Consider the following 19003-nt stretch of genomic DNA (forward strand, 5'->3'; position numbering starts at 1 on the left):
CAACGGTGGCAAGGCACATTGTAGAATCCCTTGCTCAATCGAAGTTATATTCAAGCGACTATTGCATAGTGGTGCTATTGTTGTTGTTATTATTAGATTTTATCCAAGGGTTATTTTGTTTAACTTGTTAAAAGTACCCTATTCCCTTGGTCTGAACAAGGGGTCTCTCTCTGTTGCTTACAAGATGGTTATACTACAAATATTGTGTTACTTTTTTATTAATTTTCCGGTCAGGGTACTGGTTTAATTGGTTTCCACAGATGGATACTCTACATGGGGAACTAATATGGGATGGAGGCCACCGTAGGGTGTCACTGGAGGTCCTTCAGCACCCCCCGGAAAAGGGAGGCCTGGGGGCTCCGGAATTTGGGCTATATCCATTAGCGGTACATCTTCAGTGGGTCACTCAGTGGCTTGACGGGGCTCACCAAGAGAAGTTGGGCTGAGTAGGGCTGTCTCGACACCCAGGAACACTGCTGGTAAAGCTGCTTTGTCCAGTGGTGGTGATCCCCATTTGGGTGCACTGTTTCCGGTGGCCTTGAACTGTTGGAGACACTATGTGCTGGGGACCAAGCAGACCCCCTTTATGCCCTGCACTGCCGTTGGTGGGTCTCCCACATGGGGACCCTCTTTCTTTTTTTGTGGATGTGCAATTGCCAGCCTGGATGGACACTGGACTGCTGACAGTTGGAGACAGTAACAAATTGGGCACCCTGCTCGCCTTGTATAAGTTGATGGACCAATATGAACTACCCCAAGACAATTTCTAACATAGGAAGCACTAGTGCGAACCGCCAGGGACTTATGGTCGGGAGGTCATGAGGAACCAAAGACACATGCAGTGCTGCAATTGTTGATGTCCATGGGCACCATGTAGAATTTGGTGAAGTGGTTTTATAGGTCATTGTCCAAGGTGGCGCAGAAATCTCTTGTTGGCACTTCAGCGTCAGTGAGGGGGGATACTTGGATGTGAATTTACTGATCTGGGGTGCTGCAGGGTCCTGGCATATCCTAAGAAGGTCTCCAGGAATATGAGGCTGAAAAATACTCAATTTAATTATGTCCATATTACTTATATAATGCCCCACAGACTCCAGGTCATCTTTGACGCGGTAAGAGCATAACCGGACTAGATGTGGGCTTCTGAATGCCAATATCAGTCACATGACCTGAAGCTGTCCCCATTTATGATCGTTCTGGGAGAACTATGCTGAATACCACACCGGACCACACCCTTGCCTGCACTTTGGAGGTCTGTTTATTGGAATTGTTTCTAGGCCCTGGAATGGATGGTGTGCTCTAGGTTCCTGGACTTGGCCCTGGTGCTAGCCAAGAGAAGGATAGCAATGGCCTGGAAGTCCACGCTGGGGTCGGTGGGTGAGGCGTGAGTAACGAATGTTACTGTGTGGGCTAGGGCTGAGGAGAGCGCTTTATTTTGGGAGGACGCCCGGAGAGTGTGAAGGAGAATGATAGCGGGATTTTGGATGGAGGTGTTGGAGTCTTGGGAACACCCAGAGAGAGTCGCAGAGGAGGGACCTGAGGGACAGGTTGGATCGACTGAAGAGACAGGGATGACTTCTCTGATAATACTGATGAGGGTGAGAGTACACATTAGGAGAGACGGACTGTTGTGCCCCCCAACTGGGTTAATGCCCCCTTTTGGTTGCAGACCTGCTGGCCGTGGGCCCCCGTGCCCCTCTCCCACTGGAGTCCTACCTATTGTTCCTGCAGCCGCGGGCCCCCCAATTGGCCACTGCATGGCCATCTGACCTCTCCCTTACTGGTGCTCTAACTTCTCTGTATTAGATAACTTGAACGACCCCTGAGACAGTTTGGTTGGGGTATTTTTCTTCTAGTTTTTATGTGTTGGCTTCTACGATTCCCCTTTGCCTTGCTCTTACATACTAGTCTAAGTAAACAGTGGTTTGGAATATACAGTTGCAATTTTTCGGTATTATATAATTAGGGGCGTTGGTTTCGTACTGGATGTGGCAGTGCAGGGCGGGGAGTGGAGAGATGAGTTTTCAGTATTGCATGTGTGCTGGACTGCCCTGTCCTGCCTTACTTCCGCGATGGGACCAATATGTTGTTAGTTGTTATCCTTGTCACACATGGGGAGATACTTTCATTGGCTCTACAGAGATGAACACCGTTTGTATCATAATTAAACTCCACAGGCATGCCATGTTCCTCTTGGTATTACATGTGTGCTAATCTGTCTTTACTTTCATGTATTGTATATGATAAACGCCAGTAAACATATGTTTTCAAAAAATGAGAGCGATTGAGATTGTGGCATATAACAGGGCCCACAATAGCAGAGACTTCCCTGAGATGGCCCTTGGAACTCCAGTCATGGGGAGAGACAGATTTAATTGGGTCAAGACTTTTGATAAAATCTTGTGACGAAGGTGAAAAGGGGTCAACAAATGTTTCTGGCGTAACAGCGATAAGAGTACAGTTAAATACCTGGAGTAAGAAGTGGGTGAGAGTGAGTTATTTGCAGTTTCAATTTTAGAATGAAAGAAAAGACGAAGCTCTTGGCATTAGGCTTTAAAGTGGGAGAGAGTGGAGTTCTTAGAAATGGAATCACTCGATTTATGACCTATGTAGTGTTGCGAATGGAACATATATGTGTTTGATGGAAGGAGCTATGCACAATAAAGATATCTTCTGGGACCCTAGTTTCAATGCCATAGGCATTCCTTCTTGTTGCCTAGTGATGGCAGTTCAGCCATTTGGGGTGAAAACCGAAGGGCAGATGTGCATGATATTCTGGAAGTAATAGACTTCATCTGGAGAATGCCATTGACAGCTGAAAACAGCCAACATTAAATGTGAAGGATATGCATGCATTGGGGTCATCAGTCAAAAGAGGAAGAGTGAAGGCAGCTTTGTGGCCAGATTATACACCAAGGGTTTAGACCATAACCTAAAGAGAGTCTTAGATAGTTAACATTTATCAATGGGGTCAAGAGCAGAAAGGTAGCAACTAACCAGGAACTCAATGTGGGATGGCAGTGAAACACAGGATCCAGTGAGTGGCCTACAAGTGATGACAGACATTAAGAATAAAGGGGAACTTAGAGGTGATGGGAAGAAGGTGTGCAAAACCCTCAACCACTGGCAATCACTCGGGCTGTGTTTTGAGTCCATGGTTTTTCACCCACTATGCCATTTCAGATAGAGACCAGCCATATGTAGATCAGTCTTGGTCCAGCTACAATAGGAGCTGTCCAGTCTGAACTGCCAATCCTGGGAACACAAGCAACTTCAGACCTGTTTTGTCCCACTCAGGGCTCATCAGGGCTGTAGGTTGAGTCCTGTAGCCGGATTCTACAACGAGGCTTCCATAGCTTAATGTTTCTACAGAATCCAAAAATGTCAAATTATCAGATGCATAGTGTAAATATTCTTTGTTAAGTGAGCAGGAAACTCTGTTAAAAATATTAATATATTTACTAGACATTACAACATAATCAACATGGGTCGATATAAAAGTAAAATTCCAGTTCGCAATTACTTCAGGTGAGAGGACTAAAGAATATATGGCTTTTCACACTTTTCCACTTAATATGATTTAGAGTAAAGCACATCATTTTCAGGTTTAGGGCTAGTGCTAACGGAGTTCATTCCACAATTCACACCTTCCCTTGGTGCCGTAGATTGTTTAATGGTGCTCCATGAGATCCCTTCTGCAGCTGTATTTAGTCAATAATGTTGTCCTTCATTTTCTTGGAGAGAAAACTGAACTATATGATAACATTTTACACAGTGTGGCCTTAAGTGCACTGTTTGAAGATCAATAGAGAATACTTTGGTCATCAAAAATTCACTCGCTTTTTATTCAAAGGGATTTCTCCCAGATTTGTTTTTGGAGAACAACGTGGCCATAAAAAATACTTAGAAGTATCAACAGCAAAAACCCAATAGCGATTCCAATCTCATACTGACTTGCTCAGACACCACGATATTCTGAATTTGAACCTTCTTCAGTCGCTTCTGTAGGGTTCCACATAACAAGAAACTATTTATTCTGGAAAAAGAATTATGCACGGGGATGAAAAGGGGTATTCCGTATCACCATCAATCTCTACACTTGTTGCAGGTTGAATGTATGCACTTTGTGTCTCTCATTACAGGTTTTAAGCCTCCTCGACTGTGAGCACTAGCAAATCGATCTGCTGCTGGGAACTACATTAAAAATGCCCTCCTGGGTTGTAATATGATAGTGCCCCGGGGCACAATGGGTGTCTGTGCACGCTTTGCGCGCCCCAGGAGCACAGAAGGGAACACAGACACTTGTGCAGCCCTTCAGTAATACCAATAGCGCTGGCTCACATAAAGCACCAGCGCTATCTTCAGGGGGCGTTCCCTCATTTGCATGGAGGTGTGCACCATGCAAATGAGGCAATCCCTTTACCTCTGCGCCGTGCCGTATTACGGGCGTGGGCGCAGAGGCAAAGAAGCTCTCAGTGCGCCACCTAGAAGGTGAGTGCGCCCCCTGAGAGCAGCCCTTTGGAGGAGGGTAAGGGGGTCCCATGGACCCCCAGACATCCCCTTGCAACCGGGTGCAGTCACTGACTGCACCCGCCTGCAAGGGGATCTCTAATCCCCTTTAAAAGTGCTGCCTGCACAGTAAAAACACGGAACAACTTCAAAGCAGTCGCTCTGTTTTTCACAGAAATGCACTGCCCCCAGGGCAGCGCGAGTCCCGTGGGTGCCCTGCGGGCAGCGCATTCCACGTATGCACCCAGGGCACCTGCTGTAAGGTGTGCCGGGCACAAACAGGGAAAGTGCACCCTTATCATAAGAGGCCCCCATGTATTTTATTTGCACCAGATCCCTAAAGATTTAGACTGTCCCCCCAAAAAATGCACGCAATTAGTATTGTGTTGGTATATATTGCCCAGAATGGTATTCTCATTCTTTAGGGTAGTCTACTGACACATTTCTTCTTTCTTCAATATCATTTGATTTCTTAATCTGGAGGTAAATATGTTTAAATAGAAACAGCTCGTTTTGCTGCTATGCATATGTGAGATGCCAGTAGTATATCTTACAAGAATGCTGGATAATCTATTCTCTTAATCACTTCATATAAAACTCATTGTTCTTGACATTGACTCCATCCAGAGGGTAGGATTATTGATGTATGGAAAAAGATCCTAAATCAGTTGAGTAAGCAGATATTATATAACGCTGTACACGTGATACCTTTGAACCTATTATAGGAAAAATTGAAAACAATAAATGCAGGCCACGAACTTAGATTTCATGATTCACTTCAAGTCACTAGTTCTTTATATAGACTTGGTTCACCAGGACAGCACTTGCCAATATGTTTTTGCAACATGGTAAATTGCCACTGGACCAAGTGTTGACTAGGAGTAATATATAAAATGACATTTGCTTGCAATTTAAGTGATCAATGACTATTGGTGTATCTAGCACATTAGAGTGAAATACACAGGAACAAGCCAGCAGGAGCGGATTGAGAGAGCTTTAATCCTTCATGCGGTTCAAGAAAGAGCTGCAGTGGAGGTGGAAGGGTATGCTCAAAGAGCCAATAGCATTAAGTGACAGATGCATAGTCCACTCGGCTGAACCAAGAAGTGATTGACAAATCCTCTAGCCAATGGCTTGTTGAAGAAAGTATAGGGTTGAAAGGAGTGGACAGAGAGCCTACGCTGCTTATATTGTAAGCAATAAGGTTGCAGTTGCAACATCAATACTCAGACCTAAAAAAAGAAGAAAGGCGCACATTTACAAAACCGCAGACTGTGCCAGATTTGATTGCATTACATATAGTCGGTGTGTTGCAAACATCAATGCTACTTTCAATTTAGATTTAAAATATGTGAGGACGTCGCTAACACCTAATTGTTGGCTGTTTGCAGACTTCCAGGCCTCAGGACTGAAGAAAGGGATGTTCTTCAACCCCGACCCCTATCTGAAGATTTCTATCCAACCCGGAAAGCATAGCATCTTCCCAGCCTTGCCTCACCACGGACAGGAGAAAAGGTCTAAAATTGTCTACAACACTGTCAACCCCTCCTGGAAAAGAGAGGTAAGCACAGCACTTACTCCTATTTAACCTGCCCTACTTTTGTCTCTAATGAAAATATTTGTCTTTGATCCAATTTAATGTTTGTATTTGTTTTTTTATTGCCATATTATATCGGAAACACTGAATTCAAGGTGTGTGTTATTGCTTACACACATGAACTGCCCCACGCCTTCTTTGTTCACAATTTTTTGTACGCTGCATGCGTTTAGCATAGTTGAAGCAGCTAGCTTGTAACAATGACAACTACGTATCATCAATTTGTTGTTGGTGCCCGACATGAATATCGTATTCAGTAATTGAATTCAACATTGAAATACTGGTACACACGTCTGCGACGGATGAAAATGGCCAGTGACATTTTGTATTATAAAAAAGTCAATGGCTTCAACTTTAATCATTCTTTACCTGAGAAATTAATCACGAATAAACTCTAAAACATAACAGCATGCTTTATAAAGTGGCAAAGCGTCATTGTTAGGACGGAAAAGTCCCTCACATGGTGACGAACGAGTGCCCTGCCCTGAGTGCCCCAGCTGCAATGATGTATGGATCCCTGGTGCTGATTTATTGTTGCCATGGGTGAACACCAATGATGCTTGTGCCCCTTGACAGAAGCCTGTCTGACAGGTTGCATTCTTGTTGGACCTGGAAGGGCGCCCAAAGTGCTACCCTCATTGTGGTGAAGCTTTGCCACGAGTTAAGCAGCATGAACACGGTGGTGGCATCACACTGTGGAATGACAAGTAGAAGTGAACAGGCCTTTCTACCTGTGTCCTTGGAGAGAGGCCAGGGCCTGCTTTAGCGCTGGTGGCTCCTGGTGCGACAATCAATTTTGGCGCCCCAACACACCATGACCCCTCCTCGTATTCTCTCACTACCACCGGGCAAAAGTGTCCCTCATCTCTGCAATCATAAGTTATTGCTAAACATAGCGCCCCCCATGAGGTCGGCGTACCCTACACAGGTTAGCGTCCAGTGTGGCCTCACCTGTCGCACGGCCCTAAAGCCAGCCCTGAGAGAGGCCTAAAGGCTCATAATTTTAAACTTCTGCTGCTGTGTCCTTAACACACCTTTGGGCTATATCAAGTTAGTATGTAGCGCCGTGCAGCTCCTGTATTGTACCCATGGAAGACTCTCAGTTCTATTTTGGGTGACCCAGGGATGACTGTAGGAGCAAGTGGAGGTAGAGGAATCCCAGTCAAGACAGATTTGTGAACTGCTGCATTCCTGTGAGCTGGGTGGGACACGCAGTAGAGGAAGAAGAGCCAGGCTCTTCAGTACACTTCAATGTGTGCGCTTTAATACCGAGAGAAGTCACTGGAAAGGGGCCTGGGCAAATCCCAGGAATGTAATGGAGCTAATAAGAGAACCACAAACGGTAGGGCTTTGGGGCCTGGGTTAACATTTTTGATGTGGCTGACATCCAGGCGTGAACCTCTAGTCACTCCCATGGCCTGTGTTGTGGGACTATCAGGTTTGGAGTCACTCCTGCTGTGACAGACTGCTCTCTGGAGGAAGGGCAAGGGAATGAGTACTTGAAAAGGAAGCAGACCCCGGGCACAAACTTCAAAGACTCGGCCTGATTTGAAAAGGTAAACTTACAATTTTGTGTATGTTTACGATTGTTTGCCATTCACAAAGGTATGTGAGTTTCCACACATAAAAAGATTGGATAGTCCAATCTTTTTATATGCAGAGTCGACAGTCATAAAGATCTTACAAGTAAAATACAATTTTAACTAGCAAACAACTGTAAATTTCCACAAATGTGTAAGTTTACCTTTGTGAAACAGGCCTTTAGACCTTTAATCACATTTGCTGTCTGGAAATAGACTATAAGAAAGGGAGTTCAAGTTCCCCAAAACTGTCAATTGCCAAGCAGCCAGTCGGGTTGTATGAGGAGGAGAAGCACTGCAAGACTTCAGCCTGTGACCATGACTGGGAAACAAGGCCGTCCAGTATCACTGCTGGGTATAAGGATAGCATCCCGGTACATCTAACTTCACCTGCCCCTGGACCCTGGAGTATCAGCGCCTGCCTGTGTCGCATCCACAAGAACTCCTCAGGATCTGGACAATGCTCAAAGGGGTCCACCTCCTGACATCCCCAACTCTGTCTAAATACAACCAGAGTATTGAAGCAGTCAGGGGAGGGATAGGAATTAGGGAAGGTGCAGCTGGGAAAGGGATACCTGTAACAAAAAACACACTGTTAGTAGTTATATACAACCCTGACTACTCTCATATATTCTCACTAGTGAAAATCCAATACCTGTCATATGTCTCCCTTGGCTGCAATGAATGACCTCTACACTCGGTAAGATACTTCCTCTCACCTTGAGGATAAAACACCTACAACCGAAACACAAACCAATTAGATCTCTTCTTTTAATCTTTTAAAACAGAAGGAACAAGAAAACTCATACATACCCTTCTCTCATTTCCCAAAAAGCAAGAAGAAAATAATAGCAAGATGACAGAAAGAAAATGTCTCTGTTGGGAGGGTTGGAGCCAAAGCACAAGTACTGCAGTATCAATGCTCCCGTATCCAATTCTGGAATCCTGCTAGGAATAGTGGCAAAACATAAGGGGGCAAAAAACACAATTGCAAAACTCAAAATAGTCACCCAATGTCTCGATTATAATCCAATGTCTCAGATACTGAACTCTCGTTCTGGTCACCGCAAAGATCCTTTCCGGTTCTACTAAATCCGGGACGAAATTGGCCAGCTTGACTGTCATGGCCTCCTTCCGTGAGGATCGGTAACCGCTGGCGGGAAACTCTGCGGTAATTCTCCTGCCGCAGCCGCGGAACAGGAAACTAAACACAGTACGCCCTCGCTCATCCGAGCAGAACGTAAGTATCAAAATACCCCTCACCAAGTGACCTCGGCTCAGAAAAGGTCCGTGAAGCAACACCCCAGTCAGTGTGCGCTTAAACAACCAGCAGATGAATATACAACTTAGCGTACAGAGCAGCCGCACTGCACCAAAACTTCCTGGTTCCCACAAAGAATCACGCACAACGCTCCGAGCGCTGGACGTCATTTAAACGCTGTGTGATCCCTCCCAGAAGGACGGCCTTCTGGGAGATTTAGTTTGGCAGGCCACCTCAGACACTGCACATGAAGTAGGAGCTGCCGGTCAATGCCTGACAGCCTGCCTCCATGACCAATGTGTCCTGCGAGGAAGAGGAGAGCGCTGTAGGAGGCGAGGTCCAGTGGGGGATGCAGGGAGTGACTCCATGTTGCGAGGTATGAGGAGACAGCAGCTGTACTCATCAGGTCATTGTCCATGTGCAGGTTCAAGTCGGAAACCTCATATATCAGAGGGGCCCAACTTGAAGTTAACAGTAGTCAGCATCATTGCCATGATGATCAGGCGGTAGCTCATTTTCGGAGGAAAGTCGGGAACCCTGTGTGTCAGGAGGAGCCACCATGAAGATTACTGTTGTGCCAATTGGGCTGTAGCCTGTGTGCAGATTAAGGTTGGTGACCCCGTATACCAGGTGGGGCCACTGGTAAGGACATAAGCGGTTTCCTGGTTCAAGCTGTCATGAGAGGAGAGGTCTCCGTTTTGAGGGAGTATTATTTTATATGATTGCTTCACCCCAAATTTGTATTTAAATGAGATCTGTCACTAGACTGAATGCTTGACAGTGTTCAGCATTCCGTCCATCATCTTTTTGTGTTGCTAAATTGGACTAAAGCCTCCTATGCATTCATTCTGTGTAAGAAGAGAGGCTGTGTGACGGCAGGCAGATTAGATTGGTGTTGTGAATCAGCTTGTTATGTACCTTGTTTCAAGTGCTTCTGCTGCTTCCAGGACACATCTAAGGGAAAGACAAAGAGGTGATCTCTCCATCTCTAGTATTGGATCTGCTGATGTTAAGTGCCCTCGGTGCCCTTCAGTGAATATTTTTATGGGGCATAATTTCAAATTGTATGCACTTGTATTTGCGGACTAGCCATGTGCATGGTTGTTAAGTGGGGGCATTGCTGTAGAGTAAATTTGAACGTATGTTTCCAGCGTACTTTGTACATTCTTCCATTAACAATCATTTTAAAACAGAATGCCATTTAAACATTCTTTATATGCAGGGACATCTTCCTGCACATAAACAATCTTCTCCTGCAATGCAGGCACCCTTGCACGATTGTGACACTAGACAGCTAAATTTAGCACCAGCGCTGGGGGAAACGCAGGGCTGCACCATATTCTTGTAAATATGGTGCAGCCCTGTGTTTCTAAAGTGACGTAGCGTGTTGTTAGCCTTCTTGGCTTAACCACCCACTTCGCCACTTTACTTGTAAATATGCCCCCTAGTCTTGTAGTTTTTAGGGGTCTTGTGGCAGTACTGTTTCTCATTCTGGTTTTTAGTGCAGTGCATCTGGCCCATCGTTTAGTGTAGATCTCTACACTTTGGGTGAAATGTGGCCAATGAAATCTTTGATTCAGTAGTTTTCTGATTTCCTAGGTAACCACTTTTGTCATGGAGGGCATACAGGAGTTGTTGTAGTTACAAATGTGGCTAAACTACTCTTGCTAGAGTGTAATTTCTTGCATCTATGGTTATTTGTATAACACTTCTTTCACAGAGAATTTTTACAGACTCTTAGGTTCAGCAAACACCTGGATTGTCATACTGCTGATCTGTACCTTATTGTCCTTGTGTTTTATCCCAGAATAGTACTGCAGGGCTAGCATCTTGTAAGTGTGATGGCTGTATTTTCTTTTTGCCAAATGAGACAATCTAGACTGAGCAAGACTAATTACAACGCAATAGGCTTTTCAGATCACAGCAGAGGCGATCCCTTGAATCTATGACTCTTTAAGGATTGATTTCCCTGTGATCTCTTTTAAGCGGAACAGCTCTTGGCATGGAGATATTTAATCCTCATATTTCTGCTTAAATACATATGGTCATGATGAAGGATCTGAACCTGGAGCAGTTTTGCCAGGTCGATATTGTAGGTCAAATCCATACATTGACAATGGATAAAGGTAAGGATCATCAGTTAGAAGCATCGAGGTATAATGATTTTAGCACATGAGTGAGCACAGCATTGTCATTTTGTAGCTGCAATAGAGAGCCATTGAACTAGCCATGGAACTTTTCATCACAGCTCGCTTCAATGCCATTTATTCCAAATCATCCGGTGGCTATCCCTCCTCTGAAACAGACACTTCTCTGCTGGCAACGGTTCACATCACTGCTTTCTCCTTGGTATAAGCCCAGCTCAATGCCATCTAGATAGGGCTCAGTATGAAGAATGGAGGCAAATGGTGTTCTGCAAAGGCGAATGCTGGTTATCAATTACATTTCTTGAGTTGTTAACGCTCCATGACCCAACTCAAGCCAAACTCACCAATTGGGTCACCACACCTTAGATGATAGTGGGCCAGTCTGCTTCCTGTTAGTTCTAGTTGCACCACATAGCAGCCAGAACATTTCAACAGTCATTGGCTGCTAGTAAGTATTTAAAGAATGAGTGAGTAGAAAGTTATTCCCCAAAACTACAATAAAAGTTTGTTATTAACACTAATATTATTCCAGACAAGCAATTTTCACAGTATTTTGCAGTAGCGTCTACACCGGAGCTTTAGATTCATCCTTGAAGGGCGCGACCATTCTGCTGCTGGGATTGTGTGGGCTTTATCCTAATGCTGGTCAGCACTGATGACTCTAATATAATGGATTCTGTTTTGTTTGTTTCCTCTTTGTTATATTTTGTAGCACTTCAGCTTTGTTTCGCTCCCTACGGATGTTTTGGAAATAGAAGTTAAAGATAAGTTTGCAAAAAGTCGCCCAATAATCAAGCGCTTTTTGGGAAAGCTGTCCATGCCTGTGCAGCGACTGCTGGAGAGGCACGCGATAGGGTAAGTACCCATGTAAACTCTTCAGTCACTGTCATTACACTTGTCAACCTGTATGGGCTTTGCATAGTACAATCAATATTCTAAAGCTATTGGTAATCATCTGCAGTAGGGTAAGTAAGTGCCCACTAACACTCATGTCACTGGCATTGAACTAGGAAACATGGCTTTCCATTAAGTCAGCAAATGTTTTAAAGCCATTAGGAGTCATCTGCAGTAGGGTAAATACCCACTAAGACTCTTATGTCACCGGCACTGCACTAGTAAACATGCATGGGCTTTGCATAAAGTCAGTAAATGTTTTAAAGCTATTGGTATCGTTCTATAATAGGGTAAGTACCTGTGTAAACTCTTTGTCACTAGCTTTGCACTGGTAAAGATGTATAATATTTGCATATAATCAGCATATATTCAAAACTATTGGTAAACATCATTCATAGGGTAAGTACCTCTGTAATCTATTCATTCACAGGTATTCATCTAGTAAACATGGATTGGCTTTACATGAAGTCAGCAAATATTCTAAAACTGCTGGTATTGATGTCCAAAACGAATGTACCCGTGCACACTCCTCTGACACTGGTATTGTACGCATAAACATGTATGACCTCTGCATATAGTCAGTAGGCATTCAACATTCTGGACATAGGTACGAAAAGATCTGTTGTTGATAAAAGAAAGGAAGATGTAGCTGGCCCTAGTTGATAGGTAGATTGAGTGATGAGGTGTTCGTGCATTTAAAACAAAATATGTCCCCAAAATGGTGGCGGCTCCTTGAGGGAGTGCTGCGGGGTGGTAGGGCGGGATGGGGGGTAGTAAACTTTGTAATGCGGCAAACGGAGTTATGTATATAAATAAATAAATAAAACGAATTACATTGCGCGCGCTGCAACTCCAAATCGCCCCTTCCCCGCCCTGCCTCACCGCGCCGCAGCACTCCCTTGAGGAGCCGCCACTGCCCCAAAAGAAACAAAGTAGGGATGCTCTTTGCCAAAAATCCACCCAGAGACCTTGCCTGCTTCCAGCGGGTGAAATCTCAGATTTGAATACCAGTAATCAGCCGTGTTAAAACTAAACATATAGGGCCAGATGTAGGTAATTCCTATTTACCGACTCTAAAATACCGAATTTTACCGATTCGGTATTTAAGAGTCGGTATATAGGAAGGGGGGAGATGTAGTTAATTCGAATTTAAGAATTACCGAATCGGTAGGATTCGGTATTTACCGATTCGGTGAATACCGACTCGGTATTGCCCATTGATTCCTATGGGCCTTGAAGCCCATTGAAATCAATGGGCAATACCGATTCGGTATTTACCAAATCGGTAAATACTGAATCCTGCAAGCATGCAGGGGGTGTCACTTTGACACCCTCTAGCACCCCAATTCCGGACTTGTGTGTCACATTGCACAGGTGTGCATGCACAGATGTGCATGCACACCTGAATTCGGTATTTTACCACACAATAGGATTGTGTGGTAAAATTCCGACTCTTAAGGGCCTGTGGCATTCTTAGGAGTGCCACCTACATGTGGATTTACCGAATCGGTAAATATACTGATTCGGTATTTTACCGATTCTGTAAATTTACCGATTCTGTAAATTTACAGAATCGGTAAAATATAGGCCCCCTACATCTGAAAACCCTAATACCGGTTGGTAACGACCGAATTCGGCCGTTACTGACCGGTATTATGGCTCTTACATCTGGCCCATAGGGTCTCACTTAGTGGCAGGGAGGGGGAGAACAGGACACGCACACTCATACACTCATGCACAACCATGCATTCATGAACACACATCCATTCACAACATTCACTCCTAATACTCATGCATACACACATGCACGCATACACCAAACATTTTAAAAATCGCACGTACCTGCACAGTTCTGCCTCGGAGGTCCCAGGAGAGTTAGGACTGCTGCCTTGCCTCATTGGCTGACGTCGGCCCAACCTCATCACAGACTGGGATAGGGTCAATGAGAGTCGCTGACTCCACCCCACTCTGTGATGAGGTGTCAGTGATTGACACTCAGTCCTAGGCACTTCAGGGCTTAAAACTGAAGTGCCCATGTCAGAGGCAATCAGGGACTCTCCCCCTCATCATGAGTGGGCAGGCCACAATGAGCTTTGCTGGGCTGAAGAGGTCACACCCACAGCAACTCTTATGTCTCCAGCCCTGTAAAATTCAGGTAAGCCAGCCAGAAGCCTGCACATTTAGCGCATATCTACCTCCGGGCTGCCTGACCTGAAAATAAAGACTGTCTGTCAGGCTCACCTTTGATCAGGTAGAGAGACACTCTTTGTTTTCGGCAAAAAGTGAGGGGGTGTGGCTCCTCTGTCAATTAGCACAGGCCGTGGCTGGCCTTAAAGTTTGACAGAGAGGATACACCATAACAAACGTAATGGAGATCCCTTCGGCCATATTATGAAGGCATTATCGTCTGTGGCACTGTAATATGGTGAGCAAGAAATCCATCATGTTTTAAGGACTAACAAAAAGGAGGTCAGAGCACACTGCCTCACATCCCAGCACTCAATTCACCCCAATACCTCATGGTAAATGCAGTGCATGATTACACTTACTTCAATGGCAGTCTTTAGTCTTTCACCCTTGTTGGTGCAGCCAGTGCTGTGTATCTCTAGACATGTTTCAGGATAGTTGTCCTTCTTCAGTAGAGAGCAACACATTAGTTTGCGGGTGCTGGAAATGCTGCAATTGACGCAGACGCATCAACCAGAGCTCGTCATCTCAATAGCTCAAGAGAGCCTTTTCAAACAAAAAGAGGGTGGGAGCCCCCTGCCTCACATCCAAACACTCAGTCTGCCCCAATGCTTCATGGTAAAGGTAAATGCAGTGCATGATGACACTTAGTTCAGTGTTATCATGCACTGCATTTACCATGAGGCATGGGGAAAGTTGACTGTTAGAATGTTTGGCAGTGTGCTTCCACCTTCTTCATGTTTTATGGAGTATCCCATCCACCAAACCCTAAATAAAACCCATTATTCCTATCCACAACAACTCCTGCAGCATCAGAATTAACAGGCCACTTGTGAAAGGACCTTAGTACCACATAAGCAGCATGTTTTCTTAAAAGAATATTGAAAGTTGTAATCCAGGGTGAAACCATATTTGGGGGAGCTTTATAACCATGGCCAAAAATGCTTGACATTTGGAAAAAGAGGCAGAAAAGTATACTATAATCCCACGTGGGAAGATGGTGGACAGAGTAATTTCTATTGACTGTGTAGACCTCAGGTGTGTTGTCAGGGGCAAAAATACTAGGTTGTTTTGGTATGCAGATTTTTATGAGGAAGAGTCTTTACTTACTCGATGTCTAAGCTTAGGAAGATACAAAGATTGCTGCATTCAAGTGTCAATGAAAATTGCATTTTTTTATTTGTAATGTATAAAATTGCCATGGCTCCAGCTTCTAGGTACATGATATTGTGAAGTGTCAATTAGGGTAATAACATGAGCAGTAATGTGAGATGTTTAAGCAGGAATGGCTGGTTCTAGGTTACTCTTAAAACTAGTGAAGTTGTGGTCAGGGCCGGACTGGCCGTAGTGGGCACCTGTTGTTTTCCCTGTGCTTCGGACGGGTGAGTCTGGTTTTGGTCCGGTGAGGGCCGTTTTTGCTACTGGGGGTCGGTTTTGCAGTAGCAGTGCAAAATTGGTCCTCTGTGACTAAAGCACAGCAGCAGTAAATTCCCACCAGCCCCCCACCCCTCCTTTCCACCTGGCCGTTGTGATGTAATTGCCAGAGCTGGTTTGCGTTCCCAGTCCGGCCATAGTTGTGGTACAGTTTGGGGCACTGGGGAAAGTGCTCTATACTTTCGCTCCAACCATTTAGTGATCTGCCACAAAATCTGGACAGGGGTCATTTTGGGATGATCAGCCTGTGGCCAATTCAGTAGTGGGGGTTTTGGCAGTTTGGTAGAATTAATAATTGCGTGTTAAGTAGCTGGAAACTTTTCCATTGATCACTGTGTTGTCAACGTAGGAGAGGCTGTCCAAGTTGGGATAGCAGATGATGCTAGTAAGCAATATCATGTATACGGTGAGAAGGGTGGTGATGGGGTGGCATACGGTCAGTGTGATTTCCTTGGACGAGATGGGGAATATGTGAAGCAAGGTCAATTGGGTCTAGTTGGGGGTCAAAATTGTCATTTGCACTGATTGTCTTGCTGGAGATGAACTGGGAGAGTTTGGTGCAGAGGTCCTGTGAGGGTGACAGATGCACATCATATTATTTACAATACCTGCATATCACTTATATACAAAGGTTGAACAAAGTAAACAACCTAGTAGAGCAGGCTGCTGAGTTGGTGAAATCTTTCATGATGCCAAATATCTTCTTGCTGCTGTTGGTGCTGGCATCAATACGGTTGGTGAGCGAACAACGGTTGATGGCATGGATATGCTGGTCATAGCATTTGAGGGCAGATTTAAATGTGTTCTTGTCCATATTGGTCTGGCTCATTCTCCAACTGTGCTCTAGTTGTTTGCAGTGGTGATTTGTAATCCTGAGTTCCTCAGTGTACGAGCTGGCTTGCTGCTTAAATCGTGTGGTTTTTAGGTTTGAGGGGAGATGGGATGGTGTGCCAGTCTCGGCGGGCTGGCTTGGCAGTGGTAGTTTTATGTTGAAGCAGGATAGGAATGGTTAACTTGACAAAGGCATTGTCAGTCCAGGTGATTGACATGGGATTGTTGACCGAGATGTTGTTGAAGGTGGTGAAGATAAAGTCTAGAAGGTGTCTGGTGGAGTATTTGGACCCTTTTAGGTGTTGGGTGCAGTTGGGGTTTTCTGGGTCTTCAAGTAGTGCTGGGGTTGTCGGGTTAGTGCTGTCTTCCAGGTGGCAATTCAGGTCTCTGACGAGGATGTAGGCTGAGAATAGCGTCAACATTTGCAAAGGTGTTGGTGAAGTTGGTTTTAGGCCCTTGTGATCTGCAGATGAGGAAGTCACTCAAGATAAAGTTGGCCGTGATGTGGATCTTGAGTGTCAGGTGTTCCATGTTGTTGCGTTTGTATCTGAGAACGTGTTGTAGCTGATGGTGTCCTTGAAGATGATAGCGATTCCATTTGTGGGCTTGGGTGTGTCCTGCCTGGTAATGTTGTAGTCATGGGATGATTGTGACAGTGTTGGAGTGGATGTAACGTTCACTCACGTCTCTCTGTAAGTAACAGCAGATCTGGTCCTTGGTCATTCAGTAAGCCCCTGTTCTCCGAGGTTTGATTTGTGTGAGAGGGTGTTGAGGAGCATGCAGGAGACTGTAGGATGTTGAGTGGGCAGTGGCTGGCGGGTGTGGGTGTGAAATCTCAGGAGTTGGCAGCTGTTGGTAAGGGAGTGTGGTGGGTGTGGGGGAGTGACAGAGAACTTGCAGGTGGTGAAGGAGAAAGCCCATTTGGTGCTGCGCGGCGCAGCAGTGACTGCTTTTGAGACCATGGAGGGTCACTTTGGGGTAGCAGCAAGTGGGGGAGGATCAGGGTTGGCCTTTAGCATGCATTCCTCACTGCAGCTGCCATTAGTTAGATGCTGGGAGGGGGGAGGAGAGCAGCAGGGGGCGGTGGATGGAACTGGGAGACAGGATGTGGGAATGTGGGATAGCGCAGGAGGTGGGAAATGAGGTAAGGAGCATGCAGGGAGGCAGAGGCAGAGAGAGAACAAGAAAAGGTTAAAGAAGGAGGGAAAATGAAGGCTAAGTGAGAAAATATAGAAAACAAGGCAGAATTTACCAAAAGTGCCAAAAGAAAAACAAAGCAGAAATGAGCGAAAGAGGTAAATAGAACTGAGCAGAAATGAGCGAAAGTGGCAAATAGAAAACAAGCAGAGATGAATGAAAGAGGCAGATGGAAACAAAGCAGAGATGCGTAAGATGAAACTGGGAAGCAGTACGAATATTTCAAGAAAGTCAGCAATGAAAAAGGGGGTAAGAGGCAAAAACAAACCTGTGAAAGAGAAAGACAGAGAGCAACAGAATGGCAGATGAGAAGAAGATAGAGTGAGGCGAGAGCCTCGGACACATTGGAGCTGGGTCCAAAAGGGCTGTAGTGATGAAGGTCCACGCAGGAAGGTTGTAATTCAGGATATTTTATTCAAGTAGTAAAGTTCAGAACATCAAATAATTAAGTTGTAAATCAGAGCCCCACCAGGAGCAGCCTGTCTGCTGCTCGGCCCATGCCTAACTGTCACTTCACCTCTCAGTGTCCCAACATTCAAAGGCACCTCATGAGACCAACATTCTATAGGCCCTACTGCACAAACACTGGCAGAGCAGGAGTAGTAAAATACATAAAATTACCAAATGCAGGATACTACATATCCCTTTTTCTTCCAAGAGAAGAACAAATGTAATATATGAAAAATATAACGAGAGTGAACAAAGGACAGATAACAAGGAAGGAACAAAGGAGTGACAGAGATAACGTTGAGGAAAAGTGTGAGCAAAGCAGAGCGAATTGTCAGGTAGAAGAAGACGAAGAGGAAGAAAAGAGTAAGATCACACAATTGGGAAAGACCCAAACTATCCGACAACGAAATCAGTACGGAAGCATAGAGGTACCGAACAGGAGAGAGAGTAGAGATAGGTGAACGAAGCAATGAGTGAATATGAATGAAAAGGTAAGACGCATACCTACCAATCAAGAGTAGGATGGAGAAGGAAGCTGGGATAAAGAGAAGTAAACAACAAGAGAACAGAGAGACGGATGCACCAAGGACTACCCCAGAACACACCCACTGGCCAGGCAGGCAAGCAAGGAAGGAAAGACAAGGCATGAAGCAAACCAGACACCAGCCTACACAAACACAGAGAAGAGGGAATAACGGATCTCCCCCAGAACAGGGAAGAAAAGAATGAAAATACGAATGAGGGAAGGCTAAAGACAAAGGACGACAACAAGCAATGTAAATCCAGACGCCAAGGATGAAATTTATGTATGACATCACGAGGAAAGCTGAACATAAGAGAAAACAAAGAAGAAGCAAAGTAAATACATACAGTATAACTAGTCCTCTCCCCATTTTCAAAAGGACAAAAAAAATCA

At 45.0% G+C, this 19003-nt stretch overlaps 1 protein-coding gene across 1 annotated transcript in view; it reads left to right on the forward strand.

Moving 5' to 3' along the window:
• Positions 1–19003, forward strand: part of HECW1 (HECT, C2 and WW domain containing E3 ubiquitin protein ligase 1) — a 974913-nt gene that overhangs the window by 739320 nt on the left and 216590 nt on the right. Inside the window, exons 8-9 of the mRNA XM_086964874.1 lie at positions 5901–6070; positions 11807–11949. Coding sequence (XP_086821000.1) covers positions 5901–6070; positions 11807–11949 — 313 coding nt within the window. The remainder of the gene's footprint in view (positions 1–5900; positions 6071–11806; positions 11950–19003) is intronic.

This window comes from Lissotriton vulgaris, chromosome 4_1, assembly GCF_964263255.1.
Source record: "Lissotriton vulgaris chromosome 4_1, aLisVul1.2, whole genome shotgun sequence".
Taxonomy (NCBI): Eukaryota; Metazoa; Chordata; class Amphibia; order Caudata; family Salamandridae; genus Lissotriton; species Lissotriton vulgaris.